We start from the raw sequence: 25,414 nt of genomic DNA, 5'->3' as shown, positions 1-25,414 counted from the left end.
TGATATTATGAACTGTAACAAACTATCATTAAGTGTCAAAGAAAATTAATTGAAGATAATTGTTCCTATTTGTGATTGATGCTTGCTGTTTGTGCAGTGTTTGTATTAATATGTCAATGTTCATGGAATGAGTGCATTTATGTTCTTTATTTTGTGATGCAAAAGGATTCATGTGAAACTTTTAAATGAAAAAAAAAGAAGTTTGCTTAATGTTGGTGAAGTGGTTGCTTGTGGTTTTATTTGCAATATAGATTTGAATATGTAGAAGTGCTGTAAATCTGTGTTACATTTTATGGGAACTGGTGATTCAGTGGTGCAGGTGTTCTGTTAAATGAACTGTAAAAATGTGAAAACCGTTTATTGTTATCAGTTAGCAGTTCATTAAAGTGAATAATATGCCTGGATTTGGTCTCTCTCCCCCTGTCTCCAAAGCTGCTGTAATCTTCATTGCTTGGTTTCTTAACTAGCTGCACGTATAGAAAAAAATAACACATAGTTTTCCTACTGACCGTGTAAAAATTGAAGAAGAATGTGACTTTTAATGTTGTCTGTTGGCTTCACTTACATGTAAAATGTTCTCATTGCTCCCACGAAGAGCATTGCTGCATTACATGGTAGTTGATGTAATGAATATTTTATGCACTTTCTGCTGTGCTATGCATCACGTTGCACGAACGGTGATGGTTTCTTTTAGAAACTCGGAGCAGAACTTTCAAACTGCATGACATCTGTCATATTTAAACTGCACTACTATTATTAACAGACAAATAATATTTCATAATAAAACTAATATCAGATATTTTTAAGGCTCAGTTATTGCGTTACATCATCAGACACAAGATTCAAATATTTTGCACTTAACACTTTTTTTTTCACAAAGAAAGTGCGCATATGTTAATGAGTTACTCCAAAAATCTTAAAAGCCCTTGTTTTTCCAGGGCTGGTCACAAAAAGTCAATAATTCAAACAAGAACGAAACAGCCAATCCTGGTGATAATTCGCTAGCTGCAGAACCAACAAGTGGAGACTCTAGGGGGAGAGAGCCACAAGAAATGTATCATAAAATTCATGAGGCTTCTCCTTTGGTTTCTGTAAAGGGAACTGAAGGGCAAGTAGTAGCAGATGAACCTGCAGCATTCCAGGAATTACTTGTTGAACCTCCCACAACTAATTCAGATGCATCATCATCACCAGTTGTCAATGACTTTTCTAACAAATTTGAAGGAACACATTTTGATGTGGGCGTTGGTTACCTGAACCCAGCGTTTGAAGACACAGCAACATTAGAAGAGTCAGTGAAGGTTAATAATCATCATTATAATGCAGTTCCAACAAATAACAAAGAGACAGTGTCTGCAGTGGATACTGGGGGCCCTGTTATGGAAGAAGATGTGGTAAATGAAACAGCAGTAAAGGGCCTGGTTGTGAATAAAATGGTTATTCCAGATGTTATACAAATGACAGAGCCAAAAATTGCCAGTGGTAGCACCAAAATGTCTACTAGTGAATTAGAGGATAGTGTCAGAGACGGTTCGTCAAATGACGACAGTGACACGTTCCGTTTAGCAAAAGACAGTGTTCTATTCTCACAGGTGTCAAACAATACTCTGATTAGTTCCTCTCCAGACACTAATTTCAGTGATATCTCCCAGCATCAGGCAGCAGATCCATGTCAAATGGTTGAAGTAAAAGCAATTGAAATAGTGAAACATGTCATGTATCCAAGTAGGAATGTGGAAACATCAATGCATTATGGGCCCCAGGCTGTTGAAATGGTTGAAATTGTTGAAGACACTGAAGAAGAACCAGAAGAATCTGCTGCAGAAACAGATAATGAAGACAAAGGTCAAACTGAAGATACAACAGTTACTGATACTGGAGTGCAAGAAAATGACAAAGATGGATTATTTGACACTGTGATATCAAATAAAAAACTTGCCAAGCAAGAGACTGTACAGGGCTCACCCAAAGTGCAGAGGAAAGAGACTGATGAAGAAATCATCAGGGTGAGTCCCAAGAACAGCATGAACAGTGTGCCAAATGCATGTACTCAACCCGTTGATCAACTTTTAACCGAAACTGCACATTCCCTGAATATATCACCAACTCCTAAACTTTCTATCCCAGGTTATGAAGTAGAAGTGCATGTGACACCCACCCCACCTCCTACACCATTAGCAGTACCCACTGAAACTCCACCTGAACTTTGCCTCCAAATAACCGATAGAGTTAATAAAACTGAGCGGACGACAGTGACTGCATGGCGTGAACCAGAGTGTGCCGAGTACTTAATAATAGACACTGACAATGAACAGTTTGTGCCTGAACTTACTAACAATAAGGCTCTACCTGCATCACAAAAAGATGGAAAAATATTGGAGAAGAATACATCATCAGCTCTCAAAGAAGTAATACTGAAGAAGGAAATAGAAGTTTCAAAAACTTATAAAATTACTGGGAGCTTCTGTAACCCTGAAATATCATCAGCCATAGATGACATTCCTAAAGAAAATGTAACTTTGCCATTGACCACTTTAGAGGCTGAAGAGTATGACAGTTTTTATGGAAGTGACAAAGAAACTGATGATGTTGTGGAGTTTTCAGATGATGGCGTATCTCCTCTTGAGCTGAATAACAGCTCAAGTTCAGATGATGATGAAAGTGCATCGTTTGGTCACCTTATTTCTCAGCATCTGGACAAGGTGGGTTAAGCATCTCTCTAAAAATAAGGTAAATAATGGGTCTCTGAGTGATAAATTGATACCGATCTATTTTTGTTTTGATTGTATAAGTAAACTGTTGTATTGTTTTACATGTACATAGATACTTAATAAAATTATTTATTATTGTCTGTAAAATACATTTTAAAGTTTACAGCTGCATAAACTCATGTGTTGTTTAGTTACTATTATCATTTCAAATGTTAATGATTGCTACTCAGTTTCATAAGACTGTTACTGAAGTGTGTGAGCCAAATATCTAGGATGATATAATATTTTAGCTGTATATTTACAAGTGTGCTTGGCTACTAGAATACTAACATTTCGTTCCACATCTTTTGCCACCTCATAGAAGGATGCCTTACTACTTGTGGGATAGAAAATCTAAAGATGATGACGTTCTTTTTATTGTCACCAGAGATGACATCTCTTGTTTTTGAGCTTCTTTCATCCGGAGACCAGAAACAGAAGTGGCTAAACATTTTCATCACCAACATAAAAATACAAACCACAAGTGTAACAGTATGTTCTACCGACATCAAATCTCACTAACAAGATAAATGCACTAACTCTGGGATTTTCTCTCCTGACCTAAAGTATCTGCACGCACCAAATCTACCATTAAGAATTTTTTACACTAAACATATGTCTTTTTGCATTGTATCACATCAATGTGTTCCCTATTGATAAGTGTAACTTTCTATTCCGTACTGCAAACTTTCTTAACTGACATATACCTTCTTTGCTACCTTGAACTGCCTGTGCTGTGTTTTAGGCTCACTGTCACTCCCTTGGCTTCACTGACAACAAATTCTTGTACTTCTGTCTAACACACTGAAAACTTGGTTCTTCAGTTGTGCTGCAGTCAGAAAATGGATTAGTTCAAAAGCATGGGATGTCAACTTTGTTATAAAATTACTACTGTTGACATTATTATCTTTTGTAAAGTCTTGCTGATACAGCAATATAACTGCACTGAAAATAACATTGTAATTATCAAGGTACACTTTAACTCAGGTGTTAAAAATTTAAGTGGACAGTGTGTGGATTCCAAGAAAAGCCTTTATGTTTCATTACATGTTACTATCTAGATAAAGGGACAGGACAGAAGCTGCTTGTTGTGTGGTGAGCAGCAATGAAATGCCATGTGAAGCAAAGTAACTTCAGCATTTTTTAAAAGTAATAATTGTTATCCCTTTATATCATCTAGATTAATTATATAATTAAAGTCATGTTTTTAAAGTGTACAAGTACAGTTTTAACTATAGTTATTAATTTGGTAACAACTATTTTCTGCTGTGTAAACTAATTTGTTTAGCTATGTCTATTCTGAAATGCAAGACTTTATTAACTTGGGATTTATAAGTGCCATTTACACGTATAATTGGATTTCAAGATGTGTTGATGGAATTGTATATGAAATAATGTATTTATATGGTCTTTTCTGTTGCTGTTCATATTTATCATGATTGAGATATTACAAAGTATGTGTTACCAAGAGAGATAACAATATCCATGTGCTATAGGGTCAGATGGAGAAAAACTGTTGCAGATTAATGGAAGTTAATGCAAGTGATAGCACCTGGCAAAGTGTTATTAACTGAGAATGTAGGGGAAGGAAAATAAATGGAATCAGTTCATTTAAGAGCTATGAGAAGTGGTGATCATAATTGTGAAAATAAAAAGAGAAGACCTAATATTTTCAAAACATGAATTAAATTCTCTCTTTATATGAGTCAGAAGTTTATACAGATCAAACCAAATAATCTGTATAAATTGCTTAAAGATAAAAGAAGTGTTCAAACTAAGTTTAAGATAAAGCAACCTATATTATTTAAAACTAATTAATGGGCAGTCACACAAAAAATCTGGGTTTTGCTTAACTATCAAATTTACCTTGTCCACCATTTTCCCTTTGCATTTTCATTCCTGTGTGCTTAATTTTCTAGTTGACTTGTAATTACACCTAATAATAATTGTTAAGTATGTAGAATGAGGTTTCCTATGTCCTTTCTATTATTGGAAAGATGAAATAATCTCAAACTTTTAAGACTAGGGGTTTTTCTGTCCGGGGAAAAACAGGTGAGAGTGTAAAAGAACAGGGATTTTATTTCTCTAGAATTGATCAGACATTAACCCAGGATTGTGGGCAAAAAAGTGATAGAACAGGACAAGATATAAATGAACAGTAGACAACAACCACCATGGATTTTTTATTGAAATTCTGGCTGACAGAAAAAGTGAAGCACCCAGAAGACATGGTCAGATGTCAGTGTAACATATTACATGTACACACCATTGGTGGTGGTGGTGGGGGGGGGGGGGGGAGGTGTATGTAAATATGATAAGAATTAGAACTATCTGTTACAGGTAGAATGGTCAACAGAGTGCATTAATGTTGTTCATGTTTAGTGTTGTTATAGAGTCTGGTAGGATATAAAAGGGGCCTGAACAGTGATGGATGTTGAGTGATCACTGCAAAGGACACTGGGTTGCTGTCTACTTGCATGAGACAGTGTTCTCAGTAACTGATGAAGTTTGAACTTAACCTCATTCTGCGCCTCCATTTGGTTGGCTGACCAAATTGTCCAGTATCCAAATTTTTGGGGCATTCAAATATGGCAGTGGCCTGATATTGGACTGCATGGGGACATGAGAACACGTGTACTCATTGTCTAGGTTCCAGTCAACCATGCAACAGTATGTCATCCCACACCATTTGTCATCAGACACCTGCAGCAGCCAGACTAGGCAATTTCCGGCACATGAATAAGCTGCTGTCAACACAACAACACAAAAAGCTGCATTTGTATTGTGCTGTGACCAGGAAGCATGGACTGCTGATGAACGGCATTGCATTTTGTTCAGCAATGAATCACGGTTTTGCATTACCCTGGATGACCGTCATCAGTGAGTATGGCAGCAACCTGGAGAGAGGTTCCATTCTTCCAATGTTTTGGAAAGCCACAGCAACGCTACTTTTGGTTTTGTGGTGTGGGCAGCCATTGGGTATGATTTCTGGTCATGACTGGTAGTGATTGAGGGAATTTGACAGCACAGTGGTATGTCATGATTTTCCTCTGTGCTCATGTGTCACCTCTCATGTGACAGTATTGTGGTGTCAGAGTTCAACAAAACAATTATTCTCCATACCTGTCTTCATGAATTGTCTGCATGATTCTGATGTACTCCTGTGGCCAGCCATATCCCCAGATCTGTCCCTAGTAGAAAACGTGGGACCAGCTCGGATGTTATTTCTGTCCAGTTGCTAGTATACAAGATATCAGGAACTAGTTACAACAGTGTTGAGCCACCTTGCCTCTGGAGAGGGCACAATGCCTTTATAATCTTCTCAACCAAATTAATGCATACATCCAGGCCAGACGGGGTGCACCATTATACTGGTAAGTGTGCCCGTACTGCCAAGTCCTTTGTAAATTTGACTTGATGTTGTAACAACTGAAATAACATACCATTACATAACCTCTCAACCCTTGAAATCTCATTTTGTTTCTTCTTCTCATTTGGGTGGTTAACTTTTTATATCAGCTAGTGTACATTGTCATTGATCCAATTAACAGAAGTGAATACAGTAACTGAAAATCGTAGGTGAAATTGCATGAAAAGACAACTAACCGCATCATAAAACATATATCTCCCCCAGTACTTAAATGTGTCTCTGACGTTCTGTTCTCTATTACTTCTATCTTATATTCTCCCCATCATTTTATTGTGTACCTAGTTTACCTCATCTACTCATCAAAGTTCTTTGTAACCTACATGGAGTTAATTATAACATACATGTGCTGTTAATTACGTGAGTGCACATACACATTTTTGTGCTGATGCCTTTTCATGTGAGCTTGGTGATGCATTTTCATCACAGATTTACCTGTCTCAATAGTTCACAAAATTTCTATCATGTCTGGGGAAAATGTAAAATATCTTGATGGAACACGCAAATACTTTTGGATTAAAGGAGGCTGTCCACCAAAAAGCAGAAGTGTCGAGATTTCCGCAGCTGGTTTGCCGACTAGGATTGCAGGAGGGTGGGGGTGGCAGGTATGTGGGCCGAGTATGTAATGCACAATTGTGGGTGCCAATAGGAAACGGTGCACATAGAAAGTGATGTGAGGACATTGTTTGGAAGGGGTTACAGGAGGAATGGGAAATATTGGGTGGAGGTTGCAGGTCAGCAGGTTATCTGAGATTTAGGTCTGGACAATCATGGGAGCAGATGATGTGCTGTTGGTAGTCATACTGACATAAAAAGCTGTGTTCTGTTTGCAGCAGAGTTAGTACACGATATGACTACTTTCACAGGTGGCCTGGCATCTCATGAAGTGACAGGACTGGAGTAGGAGGTGCTGGGTGGACGGGTTGGGCAAATATTGCTCCTTGGTCTGCCTCAGGGGGGGGGGGGGGGGGCATTGGAGTGGCATAGGAATGGACTAGGATGTTGTGTAGGCCGGGTGGGTGACAGAACACTGCTTTAGGAGGGGTAGGAAGGATGTCCCTGATTTCAGGGCAGGATGAGAGATAATCAAAGCCCTGTTGAAGAATATAGTTCAGTTGTTTCCATCTGTGGTGATTCTGGGTGATGAGGGGGGAGGGGGGGGGGGACTTCTTTGTAGTTGATTCTTGGGAATGTGGGGAGGACTGGAAGTGTATGAGGATATGGCATGGGAAATCTGTTTGTGGACTAGGACTCAGAGCTGCTAGCCACACAACCCCAGTCCACCTCCTTGCCCCCTTCCTGCCTCTCCCTCTATGCATCGTACCTGACACTACCTCCATCACAACCAGTCCACCTGCTTGAATACAGCATTGGTACTGTTAGTGCAGCCATCCCCATGTTGAGGCAATTTTGAAGGATAACTCAGTAAGCTAGCAAGTTTTCTGTCTTTTGTGTGTGTCTAACATCAACTCAGTGCCTCTGCTTTTCAGTGATTGGTCTCCTTTAATCCAAAAGTATTTATATTCTGTGAGAAATTTCCTACAACATTTAATGGAATATGTGTCAGATGTTAGATTCATTTAATCATTCCACAGAGCTTGTAGTATTTATAGTGTATTCTAATAGCACTTACATTGGTGGCCTTTAATGCACTTTGTGTGTCCATCACAGATTTTAAAACTCTGTTCCTGGCAGTATTGTGTTGCACAAAACGCACTATTCAATATATTTGGGGCAATAACTGTAACTGCATCCCAAATATGACTTAGCAGACCCTGTAGATTATTCACTTCACCTACACAAAACTTTAATTTCATGGAGCCATGTGCTAAAAATGAGTCTTCTGATGTCTATGATAAGGCCATTAGAAATGAAGCTCAAGCACAGAGTGGACAAGGTCGGGAAAGGAAATTGGCCGGGGGAACTTTCCCATCTTTTATGTTGAGCAATTTAGAGAAACCTTGGAAAATGTAAATCTGGATGGGCGGGGGGCGTGAATAAAACCTGCTTAGGGGATGTTGTATTCAGAAAGATGTGGAAATTGTAACAATCCACTCACATGTTGGGGAAAATGGTATTTCTGTAGTACTCCATGACAGCAGCAAGAGGGAGAGGTTCTATGTGTTATTGTAATATTGTGATGACTGCAATGCCATCCTTCACATTTGAAAATGTAATGAGTGCAATTACATGTAACAGTAATTTGTGCTGGAGAATGTCGTTTCTTTAAAACAGAGGGCTGATTGCTGTTGAATCTAATCTGTGATTTACTTTTGAGGTTCCCACTCCTCAACCACATGTTGCTGTTCATCTGCATGTTTGTGATAATTACATTCGCTGACAAGGCCACACGTGTGGAGTGTTACTTTGTTGTTGGACATGATGTGTTGCATCAACTGGTCATCACTGGCACCTTTCAGGAGCTGTAGATACAGTGACTTGTGAACAGCATTGTGTTTATGTTCTTACTTAAATAGGATTTATAGATGTCAGTCTGTTAATGTTAAAAACAGAACTTCCCATACTGGTATGGATTATGTTGTACTTAAATATGATGCAATTGTTCAACACTTGTAATGTAATTCGGTCAACTCTCAGTTTGGAACTGTTAGGCACCAAAGACTTGTTCCTAGGTCAGCTCACATGAGCATAAACTCTCAGTGGTTATTGTTTTCTTCGTCATCAGTATAGGGACTCATATCTCCTGCAACAAGGGAACAAAGTATTAACTATTTTCAATAATGTAGACATATTACAAGCACAGTGTATACCATCATTTTATAAAAATTCCTGTATTACAGGCAGTGAAAGTATAGTATGTGTAAATATAATGGTTACTATTTATCTCTCTATCTGTGTTTAGTAATTCACTGCTAATATTTTTAACTAAGATTGTTTCCTGTAACTAAATAGTGTAAATTACTGTAAAGAAGTGAGATTTTTATATAATTTTCATTTTTAGAAACTGGTTTTCTTGTAGTGTTTTGATTCTGTCATTTCAGAGACTGAGAATGTTTGAACTCCAATCTGGGCTGTAGTTATTTCTCTTACATACTTCAAAGAAATGTATTTTCTCAGGGAAGTATGATTGTCAGTTCATCTGAAATCTGTTGTAGTCCTAATTATGTCTCTTTTATATAAATGAACATTGCACTTGTAAGAACTATCTTTAACACTATATCTACAATACTTTCAGGCCATTCTTTCTTCGAGAAAGGAAGCTAGTGTCCGAAAGGCTGAGAAGCTTCCTCCCAGCTCCACAACTGCAGTTACAGTGAAATCTGAACGTAGCTTTCCATCACAGCTGAAACACTCAGGAACACCACCAGTTGCACAAGCATTACTCAGCCAACCACTTGTTACTGAGATTGCTGAATTTGAGGATGAAGCACAGCATATGCTCTGCAGAATGGATGCTATGCTGGAAACTGTGCGAGCTGTAACAAATGAAAAAGATCCCATAAAAAGGCTCGAGGTGAGATAATATGTCTGCCTCTCAAATCCATAGTATTACTTCTTTCATTTGTAAGATGTTAAACTGTTTGAAATTGATCTTCAGTGGAACATTAGTGAAACATTATTGTGTGCTGTCATAGCATCAACTATGAACCAAAATTTATTTCACAGTGAAAACTAATAAGAAACAGATTTTTTTCAAAATGCTCGTTTATAACACTGTTTCATTGTATACCTCTAGAAGAATCTATGTATTGCTTCATGTGATCAGTCAAGAAACTAACAGAGAGGTAGGATTGAGTTGCCTTAAATGTGGTCGTTCTCTCTCTCTCTCTCTCTCTCTCTCTCTCTCTCTGTGTGTGTGTGTGTGTGTGTGTGTGTGTGTGTGTGTAACTGGTTGAATATGTTGTTGCATCAGCAATATTTTTTTCTTATCTCTTGATTACCTGATGTAGATGTATTATAGCATCATCTTAGTAGTCACTGCTATTATGACATCAGAAGGAAATTTCAGGTACTTGAGCGAGAATTCAGTTTGCTTGCTCCTGATGCTGCTACATTGATAAGCAGAGGAGATGGACTTGTACTTACAGTCCACTCCAGTGATCCTTCAAGAGCTGAACAGCTTAAAGAATCTTCCCAAGACAAACTTCGTGACAAGTGGCATCAAGTGAAGTCAGAAACTGAGGTACATAGTTTCTTTTGAAATTATTTTATTCATATAACCTGTACATAATACTTTAATTTAGAAGATTACCTTAAATGCCTCTTACTTTACAGTTCTCTAGATGGGAAACTGTTAAAAATATAGGCATCCACAATTTTTCATCTTGCAGATTACCTATAAGAATTAAATGTAGTGTATAAAGTTATCTGAAAGTTATTTACAAGTTACTAGAAACACTAACAATGCATAAAAATTGTATGTTCATAATTATAATCTCACCAGTCATTTAGAAATAAAAATAAAGTTTTGCTCACTTTTAAGATGTTTTCATTGTCATATCAATACACATTCAAGAGTTAAAAAAGTGTAACCTAGAAGTGTTGTCTGGTTTACTACTTACTATGTTGCACTTTCAACATAGGCATGATTTCTGAATTAATCTCTTGACTCATTAATTAATCATTTCATCAAACACTGTCATTTCTTTATTTGTAAAGGTCCATTTTGAACACACAGTTCGTACCAAACAAAAAAAATTCTTACAAAGAAGGTTCAAGGTATCACCACTACAACTCCACACCACATGTGTCATTGTCTATCAAGATTTTAGCTAATAGTCCCATCTTGTAAATTATCTTACTCTTACATTTATGTTTAATAGTTTTGTCAAGCTGAAAGGTTTCGATTCATAAGTGTGAAGTAAGTTTTAAACTTTTTATTCTGACTCTTACGTGATTATGTTTTGTATACTTTGACAGATTAAGAGCTTACAAATTATTATACTTTACACATTTTATGTTGATTTTAAGTATGGATTTTATTTCCACATATTTATGTCAGTTCATGTTTTATTAGCAGATGCTTATTTATGACACTAATTACTCATGTACCCTAGCATTAATGCCCTTTACAGGCCATAGTTATGTACAGGGTTATTACAAATGATTGAAGCGATTTCACAGCTCTACAATAACTTTATTATTTGAGATATTTTCACAATGCTTTGCACACACATACAAAAACTCAAAAAGTTTTTTTAGGCATTCACAAATGTTCGATATGTGCCCCTTTAGTGATTCGGCAGACATCAAGCCGATAATCAAGTTCCTCCCACACTCGGCGCAGCATGTCCCCATCAATGAGTTCGAAAGCATTGTTGATGCGAGCTCGCAGTTCTGTCACGTTTCTTGGTAGAGGAGGTTTAAACACTGAATCTTTCACATAACCCCACAGAAAGAAATCGCATGGGGTTAAGTCGGGAGAGCGTGGAGGCCATGACATGAATTGCTGATCATGATCTCCACCACGACCGATCCATCGGTTTTCCAATCTCCTGTTTAAGAAATGCCGAACATCATGATGGAAGTGCGGTGGAGCACCATCCTGTTGAAAGATGAACTCTGCGCTGTCGGTCTCCAGTTGTGGCATGAGCCAATTTTCCAGCATGTCCAGATACACGTGTCCTGTAACGTTTTTTTCGCAGAAGAAAAAGGGGCCGTAAACTTTAAACCGTGAGATTGCACAAAACACGTTAACTTTTGGTGAATTGCGAATTTGCTGCACGAATGTGTGAGGATTCTCTACCGCCCAGATTTGCACATTGTGTCTGTTCATTTCACCATTAAGAAAAAATGTTGCTTCATCACTGAAAACAAGTTTCGCACTGAACGCATCCTCTTCCATGAGCTGTTGCAACCGCGCCGAAAATTCAAAGCGTTTGACTTTGTCATCGAGTGTCAGGGCTTGTAGCAATTGTAAACGGTAAGGCTTCTGCTTTAGCCTTTTCCGTAAGATTTTCCAAACCGTCGGCTGTGGTACATTTAGCTCCCTGCTTGCTTTATTCATCGACTTCGGCAGGCTACGCGTGAAACTTGCCCGCACGTGTTCAACCGTTTCTTCGCTCACTGCAGGCCGACCCATTGATTTCCCCTTACAGAGGCATCCAGAGGCTTTAAACTGCGCATACCATCGCCGAATGGAGTTAGCAGTTGGAGGATCTTTGTTGAACTTCGTCCTGAAGTGTCGTTGCACTGTTATGATTGACTGATGTGAGTGCATTTCAAGCATGACATACGCTTTCTCGGCTCCTGTCGCCATTTTGTCTCACTGCGCTCTCGAGCGCTCTGGCGGCAGAAACCTGAAGTGCGGCTTCAGCCGAACAAAAGTTTATGAGTTTTTCTACGTACCTGTAGTGTGTCGTGACCATATGTCAATGAATGGAGCTACAGTGAATTTATGAAAGCGCTTCAATCATTTGTAATAGCCCTGTATATAAAAACATACCTAGGCCCTCAGTAGCACTTACTATGTACCTAGATATACAGAATGATCGGAAGCAGTATGAAGAGCTTGTGAGGGTGTTGTGGCGTAAGTTTTGCTGAGAAATAATTGTTAAGAAAAAAATTCAGTACATTGTGCCATTTTTGAGTTAATAAGCTTTGAAGTTAGCCAATCAGGCCATAGTGCATGCAAATTCCAGTGGCCTGCCAGATGTGGTTAGTGTCAGTTGTTCTTATAGTGTGGATGATAGCACATGAGGCTGCTCAACCTTCAGCTCAAGTTCAAACCTTACTACCATCTCATGTCTAATTTTTTATCACTCTCTTGCTTAGTTTTGGGAAACCAAAACAACACATTTGGAGGCACTGTCTCTGGTGGACCACTTGAATCTGATGATGCAATGTATCGAATTTTTTTCTTAACAATTATTTCTCAGCACAACCTCCACTACAACAGCCTTAAAAACTTTACAGACTGTTTCTGACCACCCAGTATAGATATTGATGGTGATAATTACATCAGAATAAGTTTATGGTGCATATGGTTGTTATGCATGGCTGTTAACCATATTAATATTTCTTATGTATCACTAGGCCTGTTACAGATTTTACTTCAGCTAATTGAACTTAGGTTGCTACACCACTCTTTGTAACAGATCCAAAGATGGCAATGGCCGAAAGTGGTAATTGTGAATTATACAATTTATGTGATTAAGGTGGACCTAATAAAATGCTATAACACAATCACGAACTTATTTACAGACATTGCTCTCAATTGATAAAATTGTCGTTTCTTGATGTAATACCCTATAACTGAAAGAGCTCTTCACCATACATGAATCAAAATTTTTATTGTACAAAATTTTACAGTTCCAGAAATCTCAAGCCCAACAAGCGGAACAGAAATTTAAAGCCTTTAGCAAATTAGTAGATGAGCTGGAGGTTTGGTTAAGAGATGCCAGACGAAAAATTGACCTGGCAAATAATGATGAAGGACAGTTGCAGGTAGGTGGATCTATATTTTAAATTGGGTTGTACTAATTGTATATTTTGTGTAATAATGGAACAATAGGTAATGTTAAAAATATTTGTTTTAGTTATATCCTCAATATTCTTTTGATATAACTGTAGAGGTTTGTGACTCAAAAGTGTGTTTTTAGGGTGTAAAAGCTGCATTTGATAAGAAGCATCTGGAGTTCTCAAGACTGAATGACATGTCCAATGAATTAACTAAATTAAATGTTGGTCATGGTGAAGGTACAGTGGCAAAGATAAATGATACATGGACTGACATACAGGAAAAATTCCGTCAGCTACATAAGGGATCCAAAGAGAAGGAAAAAGTGCTTCCAGAGAGCAAGGTAGTATTTGTAATTAGTTAATGTATTAAATGTATAAGTTGCAAAATTTTCATAGTTAAATTAATTAGTTTTTTGTACAGCATGGAATGTAAGGGTTTACATATGTCACCAAGCCAACAGGTGTTTTGTGCACAAATCGTCTGCTATTTAAGCTTGTAATTTCAGACATAATTTGGAAAAAGATTCTTAAAAAATGAAAAAAATTTCACAATGCTTTGTATGAATTCACCAAAAAAAAAAAGCCATTTGTTTGTAGTTCTGAACTAATATTGCCTTTACATTGATCAAAATTGCATGATGATACAGATTGTGTGTTAAATGAGACTCTTGAACCATTTTCCTACTGCATTGTTCACCTGTCTGACTATCCCGTCTCAAAAAAAAAAAAAAAAAACAGTATAAACACTTACCACTACCTACCTAAAAGTGGCAAGATAGAAATATTTTATACCAGTACATTTTACTTAAATACAAGCACTCTGCATATTCTAAACTGGCCTGATTATTGTAAAGCTTCTGATACAAATAAATGCACATGAATTAGGGCTCTGTGCTACCAAAGAACGAAGTATTATTAGAAAATGTGCTCCATGATGCAGTTGCATGGACATGGTGGGTTATTTCCATGCCTTGCTTCTTTAGATATCTCTTGTTAACATTCTTCTTTCCTTTGCATGCCACCCATATTTATCTTGTTTCCCATCGCTTCTCTCATTCCCTCAATTAAGTCTATCTGAAAAAAGACTTTTGGGCTTTAATTGTATATTGCACTACAATACATATTATTTATCAATTTTGTACTTTGACCACTTAATTTTGTTTCTTTCCCTTGGCATATTTTAGCCTTCTCTTGATATTCCAACAGTTATTTTAAATTTACATATTTTTTTAGTCCAAGCTTTCTTTTTACTCAACAAATCTGTAATTTTAACATTATTTCTGTGTTCATTTACTTTCTCCTTAATGTTATTTATTTATTTGCATTGTCTCATTCTGGGTATGACATTCAGTGTAAATGGACCTTCACTTTTGCATCAATTCACTCATTTGTATTTTCTTTTTCTTTCCTTTTTCTCTTCATTCTCAGAAACAAAATATTTTGTTCCTGAAACATCATATTGTTTTTCAGTTCTTCTGATTATTCCTCTAAATTTGTAATTGCAATATTGAAGAAAGATTGGAGTAGTGAGTTTGAGATCATCAGTGCATGATTGGTTCTGATGTAGTTTAGCTCAAAATGTCCATATTCAAGCAAAAGTAATGGTGTAACGTGGGCTGTAAGAAACTTCCTGTCAGATTAAAACTGTGTGCTGGGCCGAGACTCAAACTTGGGACCTTTGCCCATGAAAGGCAAAGGTCCCAAGTTCAAAATCTCAGTCTGGCACACAGTTTTAATGATGTTTCATATCAGTGCACACTCTGCTTGTGAGTGAAAATTTTATTATGGGGCGTAAGCTGTTTTTGAATTGGTATTTCATGTGGAAAACACATTCAGTTGTCAATGTTGAACTCATGATGAAGAATTTGTATACTACTTAGCATATTTTTTCAGATTTGAAAAGATGGGTTATACTACCTCCAGCTTGCTATGTGGGTATGATTAACTCACCACACAGCAATGTGTGCAGGATAAACTTTTTTGCAACATGGCAACAATTTTTACTTTTGTCACGTAAACCCCATCAAGACAGTCGCATAATTTGGGTACTGCTACAGAGAATATTCACAATAAGTGTTAGTGATGCTCTTCTGTTATTGCTCCAATTATTTTTGATGTCCCTGTCCTCTATTAGAAGCTCTCCACAGGCATATTAATATTCAGATTGGGAACAAGCTTATTCCTATAGAAATATTATTTCATATTATTCTGTTGCACCATTGCGTGTGTTCAACCATTTGTATACCAGCCTAGAACCTGGCATAACAAACTAAGAAAGTAAAGACCTGATTGTGTTTTCATGGATCATCATCAAATGATTTTCAGAAGGAAATGTGGTGTGTTGATGTGTCGGGAAGTCCTTGCATAGCACAGCTAAGATTTGAGATAGGTAAATAGTGTACAGTTTATGGAGTATAGTGCAGGTTGTTAATGTTACTAATGAATTCATTTGAAACTGCATTTGACAAATGGGTAAAGGCTATAAGTATGATTTTTGAAGTTGTGGAGAAATAGTCAATCTAGATCTTAATGAAAATATGTTATAATTTCTCTTCTGGTGTCAGTGTGACCCATCACACAGTTCTGTCATATTTCACAACCACAATTTTATACATGACTTCTGTGAACTCCATGATGGATACATAAGAAAAAGATTTCTGACCAGAAAGAACAACAGTGGTTTCTTCCTCTGTTCTTGCAATGTTTCACATCAGTCATATATTCACAAGCTATAACATGCTCATAGATTAAAGCAGTGATCCAGGAAGTGTAGAACAAATTTATTTTATTCCTGTCAATAAGATAAAACATTTTGATCATTAGGTTACTGGTTTTAGTCAGCACTGACCATCTTACAATCTGTTTTACAACATGTCTTATTATAATGAAGCCACAGTGGCATCATTAAGAAATCCACACAAAATCAGCTTAACTTCATCACACATAATTAAAATATGGTGTACACTAGGCCACAGTGGCAGCAGAGTCATCCTGTTAACAGTGCTACTGTTCAAAATAAAGTTAATGTTGAAGAGTAGCATGGCTAACAGAATGACTCTGCTACCACTGTGGCTTAGTTTACACCATATTTTCAAAATAAAGTTTATTTAGATGAGCAGTGCTGTTAACAGGATGACTCTGCTGGCACTGTGGCCTAGTTTACACCATACTTTAAGTATGTATGGCGAAGCTGAGCTGATTTTGTGTTTATTTCTTGATGGTGCCACTACGGCTTCATTATATTAGGATGTGTTGTAAAATAGATCTGTAGATGTTCAGCACTGACTGAAACTGGTAGTCTTAAGGACCAAAAGATTTTGTGATCATTGACAGAAATAAAAGAAATTTATTCAGTTATATATGTTTCCAAGAAGTCTTTGGCAAGGCATACATTTCATTCCTACTTTCATTGATACATTTTTCTGTAACCTCAAATTACAAATCCATAGAAAATCCTTGTCCTCCAATTACACCACATACCACCTGTGTTAGTTGCTAACAATGAAACAGTGGCTCACAAGGAAGAAAATTGGTAAATTAATTCATTTTCAAGGACTGACCCAGAATGTGTTTCATAGAAGTTCCTTCTTTGCAACAGAGTTTAATCATCATTCCTTTTTTTTGTCATGACTGCTAGTTCCATAGATATCATAGATATATAATTAAATCAGTTTCATGCTGCTTATATCATTCTCATAATTTATGGTGTTAATTGCAAAAAGAAAAAAGAAAAATAAAACAGAAAGAAATAGAAAACAGCTGCACATATGTCCTAAAGAAATAGGGTCATGTGGCTACACTTATGAGTATAGTTCCAAATAATTGAATTTTCACATGATTCAAGAATGTTGAAAAAAACTCTTCTTCAATTTTTTCAGAGCAGTGCAGCAGTTCAGGCTGCAGATTTTGTTACTCATGTAAACAAAGTAAGGGAAGTTGTCTCTTCTGTATCCAGACAACTCAATTCATATCCTCTCAGTGGTAAAGATTATGATACATTCCCAGCACAAGAAGAATCTTTAAAGGTTCGTGAATTGCTGTAATGATGGTGTAAACACAGTAATCATTTTCCCTTGAATTGTGTGATTAATATATAATTCACTGTTGCAGATAGTCAAAGAAGGGCTGCTTTCATTAAAGCCTAGGATTGATGAAATTGAACAGCAGAGAGATGCTGTGATGAGACACATTAGGCGAGACCATTCTGAGCAAGTGAGACGGGTTGTCGATAAACTCAGAGAAGAATGGTCCCTTGTCAATCGTGGCTATACAGAAAGACATAGGTAAGAGGAAAATATTCTTGCACTGTATTTTCTTTCTCTGCCTTTTATATTAGTTTGAACAATTATTTTTAATACATAATATGATGCATAGCTATGCAGAATCTTTGTGTGTAAACTTCTTTTTATGAAGCTTGCATAACAGTAGAAATAGTTATAAGCCTTTTATACTATAAGTAAGTGTGTGAACATGCATAAGAACATTTTTTATCAGTCCTATGTTTCCTTTTTTCCAGTCGTTGGTTGAAATGTACAGAAATTTGGAGAGGAATGCATAATAATTGTGACACATTCTCAGAATGGCTTTGCTCTGCAGAGGCAATGATTAGTGAGTGGAATACCAAAAATTTAACTCTGCAAGAGGCAAAGTCAAAGTTAAAAGAACTAGAAAAACAAATCACTATGAAACACAGGTACCAATTCCATTATTAAATAAAGTGTTTAACAATAACTGAATTTTCCATCGGTGCTTAGCAGAATATGATACCAGTATTAAATAGAAAACACTTCCTAATGTTCTGCAAAATTATAATTATTTGATCATGAACCAGTGTTCAGCTTCTTAGGCCATTTTCAGATGATAACTTGTCTCCTGATGATGACCTAAGAAGTTGAAAGGTGTGTTGTGGCCAAATAAATATAATTTTGTAGAATATTAAGAAGTGCTTCCCATTTCATATTAATAAAGTGTTAAATAGTTTAATTTTATGGACTGTCATTTTTAATTAGACCCCCTCTATGCCAAAGTGATACTGATGCTGACTACCATGAAGCAGGAATTCTGTTCCGGTTCTGCCACTAATTTGTTTTCTTTGGTTTAAAGACTTGAATGGGGTGGGGATGCACTTGGCCTTGCAAGGAAAAGTGAGTAGCTATTCTAAGAAGAAGCATCAGCTTTGAATTGAAAGTTGGCACTAACTGTCATGAGATAGATGTGCTAAAATGTGCCCCTCTGGGTTGGCATTAAATTATGCCATTGACAATGAATGGTCCAGTAGCTGGTAGAAAAAGGGTGATCTTCTGGAACTGATCATAAATTTATATCCATAGGGACTTCAGAAAGTAAGATACACATATTGTCCCATGCTAAGACCATTACACAGCAATAGTGGCACATTTTCAGATTACAGTACGTGTTCAGGATTTCACGCAGACAGTTCTGCTGTGGCAGGGATAACAGGTGCAATGTAAGTTGTGAGTGAAATGGCGAGACAACTGCAAATGTACTCAAAAGTTGAAGTATATGGGACAACATGATTTTTGTGGGCAAAATCTCTAAATTGACACAGATTCACAATGAAATTCTGGCAGTATATGAACATGCTGCAATTTTGCATCAAGCCATAGTGAAATAGTGACAACAGTTTGAGAAAAGCTGCACAGACATTGGTGATGTTGATCTGGAAGGAAGGCCACCACAGAGGGCAATGTCTAGGCAATGGAGAAAAGACATATAGGGGAAAGAAATGTTCCAATAATTAGGACATTCATACAGCAGTTCTTGAATTTGTTTGCGGAGACTTAGTGGCTATGTTGGAAAATAGTTTCATGTATCTGTGTCACTACGAAGTATAGTGCAGCACTGAATAGAAGTAATTCTGCCTGCCATAATAATGCATAATTTGCTTTTCAAACTCCCCACATATGTCATTTTGTGAATAATCAAGACTGTAGTAAATCCGAAGAATGCAAAAATATCTTTGTTTCATATCATTTCAAATTATATGAATCCATCCTCAGGTGTTGCAATATCACAGCAACTTCTGTCGGCATGCATAGTGATGTCTACATATTTATTAGCCTTTCAGACAATCCATCACCTTAAGATAAAGTGAAAAGTTAAGATTATCATTGTGCAAAATTTAAATTAGATACACTTGTGAATGAAATGGTATTTTTGTGCCCCTTGCAATATATATTTCATAATTTAATGTTTAAATCAGCAGCTGAAGGCTGTAACATTTAGAGCTAGATATTCAGTGTGTAATGCATGTCAGTGATAAACTGCCTCCCTATTGTGAGCTATTAGCATAGTTGCTCCTGTCATGTAGAATGTTACTTCTGTTGCAGATGATTAAGTTGTACCTATTTTTATTGTCTGAAATATACCTGTTGTTTTGTTTTCAGGATGATGAATAATATTAGCTCATCATGCCGTATCATACTGAGCCAGTCCCAGCCACCGGAGAGCACTATAATACAGGAGAAGGTTGAAAGGCTTCGGAAACGGTGGCAGTTTGTGCTTTCTGAACTTACAGCACGGAGAGACAAGTAAGCCATATATGTAGTGCCTATTTATTTATTCACTTATGGTGGACTCACATTTTGTATTGTGATATGTGCAAAACTTTTGAGATATCATTCAACTTTGGATATACAGGATGGTCAGAAACAGTCTGAGAAGCTTGTAAGGGTGTTGCAGAGAAAGTTGTGCTGGGAAATAATTGTTGAGGAAAAAACTCAATACATTGCACTGTTTGTGTGTTACTTAGCTTTGAAGTTAGTCAAGCAGCTCATTGTGTGTGCAAATTCAAGCAAATGCACTCACTAAAATGCAGTAATGCACAGATATCAGTGGATCTGTGAGTTACTACTTATTCAGACACTCATTACCAGTTAAAATGTACCTTTTTATGAATTGATAAATTTAAGTTAGGTGAGCAACATGTTTGTTTGGTTTGCATTTGGTGACACTCACTCTCATGGGCTGCACAGATGCGCATGCACAATAGCCTGACTAGCTGACTTCGATGCTAAATAACTCAGAAATGGTACCACATATCAAATTTTTGTCTTAACAGCTATTTCTCGGCTCACCATTATCTACGACGCCCTTACAGGCTTTTCAGACAGTCTCTGACCACTCTGTATATACTGAACACCTTGTTCTGAGACAGTTTACAATCTGGTAAAGTTGTGTGACCAAATATGGCCATTTCACATTTTCAGGATAATTTCTAGAAAATATTCCAGAATAAGAAATCAGTACAGTAGTGGCTTTAGAACTGTAATAAAATTACTGAGAGGCAGTTTGAAATTGTCCATTTGCTTGTATTCAATGTACAACTTTTATCTAGTGATCTAGTTGGAAAACTAATGTATATAAGTAGAATATAATTCATTACCAGAAAATTTAGTTCCTGTTTGATCTTGTTAATATAACAACATGAAAACTGTTGATGTGGAAAGATATGGAGTGTTACTTCATGCATGATATTTGAGTTGACAGTTTTCCTGACATCGCAAGACAATTGGTAATAAGCTGCATCCAGCTGAACAAATGCACTATACTCTGTGACTTCAGTTATGAAATAACCTTTACTTACATGAGTGGTTCCATGTTATGGATTTACAAATCTCATACTGGTATCTGAATCTCTTCTTGAGTGACTATCTCTACTGTGTTTGCATTTTTTCTTTTGTTTCCTTTCTGCTACATACCATAGTTGTACCTGTGGCAGCAGCAGAATCTATGCTTCAACTTGTAAGTGTCATAGTTGTATTCGTCACCATTTCTCAGTGCACCAAAGCAAACAACATTCAAAAGTGTAGAACTGTCTTTTGCCTTTCACTCCACTAAATAAATAGGTTTGTATATCAACAACCATAATAACCTATTACAGCACTTTCATACTTCCAATGTTCACAGGGCTATTAAATCATACTTTAACATATGTAATGTATTTACAACATACTACATACTTTGCTCTGTAACATAAATACTATTACTACAAGCTGTGTGTGCTTCTCAGTACTTCAGATCTACATCTGTAACACACAGCTAAACATTCAGATAAGAAATTTCAATTTAATTTTATTGCTTTATTCAATGTGCTCTACGGCATCCAGATGAAATGAAAATGATGCAACGAAGTCCTCTTTGTGATTTTTTTTTTTTTTTAAGAATTGCTGCAATGGAAGTGAGTAATTTACCGAAGAGTGATCCATCATCCTTTATAACTGCTGCATCAGCTACTTTGGATCAAGTAAGAATTCTTCTTGCTTCAAGTGCAAACCCATCAGATGACACTTCACTGGCTGTGAGGCTTAGCATGGTTAAGGTAAGGGCAATTAGTGGAATAATCACATCTGAAGATGGCAATCTGTTGTTGAAACTAGTAATGTGAACATAGTAAATTATTATTTAATAACATTTATAAAGTCCCATTCTTGCATGTGGCAACATGGCAATTCTGGATAAATTATAATGGTAAAGAAGAAAGTATTAAGCTGTGTTGCAAATGATTCTTATTATTTTGGAGTGTTAAAAATGGTGGCTGATTTAAGAAAATACATTTTATTATATTGTTTAAGTTAGTGTGTGTGAGATGGAAAATAATACTTGTAGGCAATATTCCGTGTTTCATAAAGGAGCAATTGTATGTTTGATCCTGCTGCTTAATGTAGTAACAACTGAGTGTGTGTTACTATAGTGAAAACTAAATTCCTTCCATATTTGTATTTATAAAAAAATTATCATATAAGCAATGCTATAAAACATGAAAACATAAGAAAGTTTGGAGAGAGAGAGAGAGAGAGAGAGAGAGAGAGAGTGTTTTTCTCTCTTAGCTTACACTATCACTGACACAATGTGGCCTACCTCAAGTGCTAGAGCGCTTCCAACCCAAACAGTAACCACACTCAAACTAACGCAAATGTTAAAGTTTTACCAGCATGAGACACTTAGCAGTGAGACAGAAGCCTGAGCCAAGTTTTATAAATAGAACGATGAGCTGAATGGGCTAGCTAGGTTTTTTGATTGTTTTGTTTTGAATCACAACCAGATTGTGGCTTGGTGTGAAGTATAGCTCTCTGTATTATTTCAGGATTAAAAAAAAATTTTTTTTGCTTTGTGACACACACAACTGAAATGCTGAGAAGGTAGTTCTGTTAACTAAGCATGGAACAAACTGTTTGAACAAGATATTTTAGTATTTTGTTTGACACTATAGACACATTGTATCCAGCAACCCCATGAAAAGTAATAAAACCTCTAATGCTTGTATTTGATTATTAGGCTAGAGAGGAAGAACTATTGGGTAGGAAACAAGAAATGGAGGCTTTAAATAAATCAAAACAGTTACCTGCCATAGATCAAGTCAAAAGTTTGAGTGCAGCTTTGGAAAAGGTGAGTGTGCTTGTGTATTTTGATTTAAATGAGTTCATTTTATATAATCAATTTTCAGTTCTTCAATGTATATAATCAATGTCAGTTCATATTTATTCAAAATGTATCCATATTGTTGCAGACAGAATTGCTGAAGGTAAATTGTAAGAGTTTCTTATAGAATTTTTGTAGTTTTGGATTTAGTAAACAGAGTGTGTATTAATAGGCAGAAAAGTGGCTAAATTTAAACTATCTGTTGAATGTAACACATTTACATAATATAATAAGAGTTTTGTTGTTTCACTGACAATATCACAGCAATATCATTACTGAAAGTTTAAAATTGAATATAGTACATGCATGAAGGAGTGTCAAGGAAGGAACACTCTAGACATGAAACAAAGTACCTAGTTTTGAATCTACAAGAGTAGTATTTGACATCATTAATGCATGAACATTTATATTCAAGGAGAATGAATGTTTGTAATAAACTCCAACACACTGTTAAATGATGCGCGTACATCATATACTCCATTTTTGTTTTTGAAATTTCATTTGGAGCATTTTAGTATGTGTACTAAAATTCTCATGTATAACATAAAACAGTGTAATATTGCTTTGTGAAACAAGTATAATGTATTGAATGATGTAAATTTCAAATCAAGATACCATTTCTATAACATTGTTCAATTCATACTGTTTTTGACTGTTTTTGTGTATTTTGCAGGCATCATATGATATGGCAGCTCATCGAGAATATGTAGACTGCAAATTAGTGACATTGAAGAAGTATACATCAAATGTGGACTCTGTACTTGCTTGGATAATGGAAACAAAAACCAGAATAAATATTAGCAAAGAACTTCCTGAAAAAGAAAAGAGAAGAGTGATTGACAACATCTTGGTTAGTTCATACTCCATAATATTAGAAGTAGGTGTTGTGTGCATATGTACAGGCAGGTGTGTGTGCGCGCGCACGCCCACACACACACACACACACACACACACACACACACACACACACACACACACACACACACACACACACTTTATATGTATAGTTGGGCAGGAAGGCAGGGGAACAGCAGTCAAAAGCTCATAAATAAAGATTTTACTGTGTGTGTGTGTGCGTCTTTGTTTTGGTTATGGTGGAGGTGGTAGTAATAGTTGTAGTAGTGGTAATAGTAGTAGCAACAATAGTAGTTGTAGTAGTAGTAACTAGAAACTGTAACTGAATCATAAGCGCATTAACTTTTCTTTTACAGGCATCTGTTCTTAGTCGTGAAGGAGAGGTAACTGAAGTCCTTGACAGTTTCTCAAATTTGGAGGAGGAGTGTGAGACAGCTAAACAACCAGTGTCTGTAGAACTTCAGGTATTTGTTTTCACGAGGAAAATATCTATTTACTAGTGAACTAATTACTTGATTTTCTCATGACATACATCATTCCTATAGGCTGAAACTTGATAATTCGTACTTAGTGGTATTTTTAGAGATTGTTGTCATTTTTTTTCCTTTGCAGTTGACATTTCCCTATTTATTTCCCTTATTTTGGATATTGTTGACCTTACATTTTACTTTCCTTTTGGTGAACAATAAGTATAAATTCAATGAGTCATTTAATACTTAATGTTAGAGCCAGTGTTGATTGCATATTTTGATTCACTTTCTCTAAAAAGAACATCACTTTTTTTCTTTAACTTTAGGATGAAAGCCAGCATTGTTGCTTAAGAAAGGTCATTGATTTGCTATCTTGCTCTTCAGCAATTGAGTTATTGCTCTGTCTTTTACAGTTTTGCTGTCAAAGAGAACTTAAACTCCGATCTTCCTTTTTTAGTGTTATCATATTGCACCAGAAAATGTTCTTCCACTAGTTTTTTTAAAAAAAAAAAAAAAAAAAAAAAAAAAAAATCTGGAATGATTGACAAACCAAATTACTTTCCTTGTATTAAGCATCCTCTCAATGCTCTACATCTAACTATGATGTCAAGAAGACAGTGAACACTAATGCAAGGAGCACATTCTGCTGTTATAGCAAAATGTCTCGAATTATAAAAGTATTGTTGTTCTTTGTAATAAATTTATAGTTAAGAATGAGAAAACACTTACTAATAACATTCACATCTACATGCAAGGCATGTGAGAAATTACACACAACTAAAAATAAGGTCCTTCCTTTGCAGTATGTTTGTAATCATATGTACCATTCACAGTCTCCTAATCCTATATTCATGTTAATATGAGAGATAATTTCCCAGCCTTCTGATATTTATTGTCATTTACAATGAACCAGGGAGTAATTATTTGGATAAAATGAATACAAACACGTCTCCTCCTTTCTAACATAAAGTAGAAATTGGTGAGAACAGACTGATATGTTTTACATACTTGCAGCTAAATGTTACTAGCACAGTGTAACTATGCATTTA

At 36.3% G+C, this 25,414-nt stretch overlaps 1 protein-coding gene across 1 annotated transcript in view; it reads left to right on the top strand.

Moving 5' to 3' along the window:
* The window catches only part of LOC124721174 (dystrophin-like), a 949,029-nt gene that overhangs the window by 789,410 nt on the left and 134,205 nt on the right, over nucleotides 1-25,414 (top strand). The window contains exons 35-47 of the mRNA XM_047246008.1: nucleotides 939-2,702; nucleotides 9,374-9,652; nucleotides 10,148-10,321; nucleotides 13,450-13,584; nucleotides 13,740-13,940; nucleotides 17,478-17,624; nucleotides 17,710-17,882; nucleotides 18,116-18,292; nucleotides 20,007-20,150; nucleotides 21,784-21,940; nucleotides 22,897-23,007; nucleotides 23,714-23,890; nucleotides 24,252-24,359. Of these exons, the coding sequence (XP_047101964.1) occupies nucleotides 939-2,702; nucleotides 9,374-9,652; nucleotides 10,148-10,321; nucleotides 13,450-13,584; nucleotides 13,740-13,940; nucleotides 17,478-17,624; nucleotides 17,710-17,882; nucleotides 18,116-18,292; nucleotides 20,007-20,150; nucleotides 21,784-21,940; nucleotides 22,897-23,007; nucleotides 23,714-23,890; nucleotides 24,252-24,359 (3,747 nt within the window). The remainder of the gene's footprint in view (nucleotides 1-938; nucleotides 2,703-9,373; nucleotides 9,653-10,147; nucleotides 10,322-13,449; nucleotides 13,585-13,739; nucleotides 13,941-17,477; nucleotides 17,625-17,709; nucleotides 17,883-18,115; nucleotides 18,293-20,006; nucleotides 20,151-21,783; nucleotides 21,941-22,896; nucleotides 23,008-23,713; nucleotides 23,891-24,251; nucleotides 24,360-25,414) is intronic.

The sequence above is a fragment of the Schistocerca piceifrons genome, chromosome X (assembly GCF_021461385.2).
Source record: "Schistocerca piceifrons isolate TAMUIC-IGC-003096 chromosome X, iqSchPice1.1, whole genome shotgun sequence".
NCBI classification, from domain to species: domain Eukaryota; kingdom Metazoa; phylum Arthropoda; class Insecta; order Orthoptera; family Acrididae; genus Schistocerca; species Schistocerca piceifrons.
Note: the sequence above shows the minus strand (reverse complement) of the source record. Positions and strands in the feature narration are given on the sequence as shown.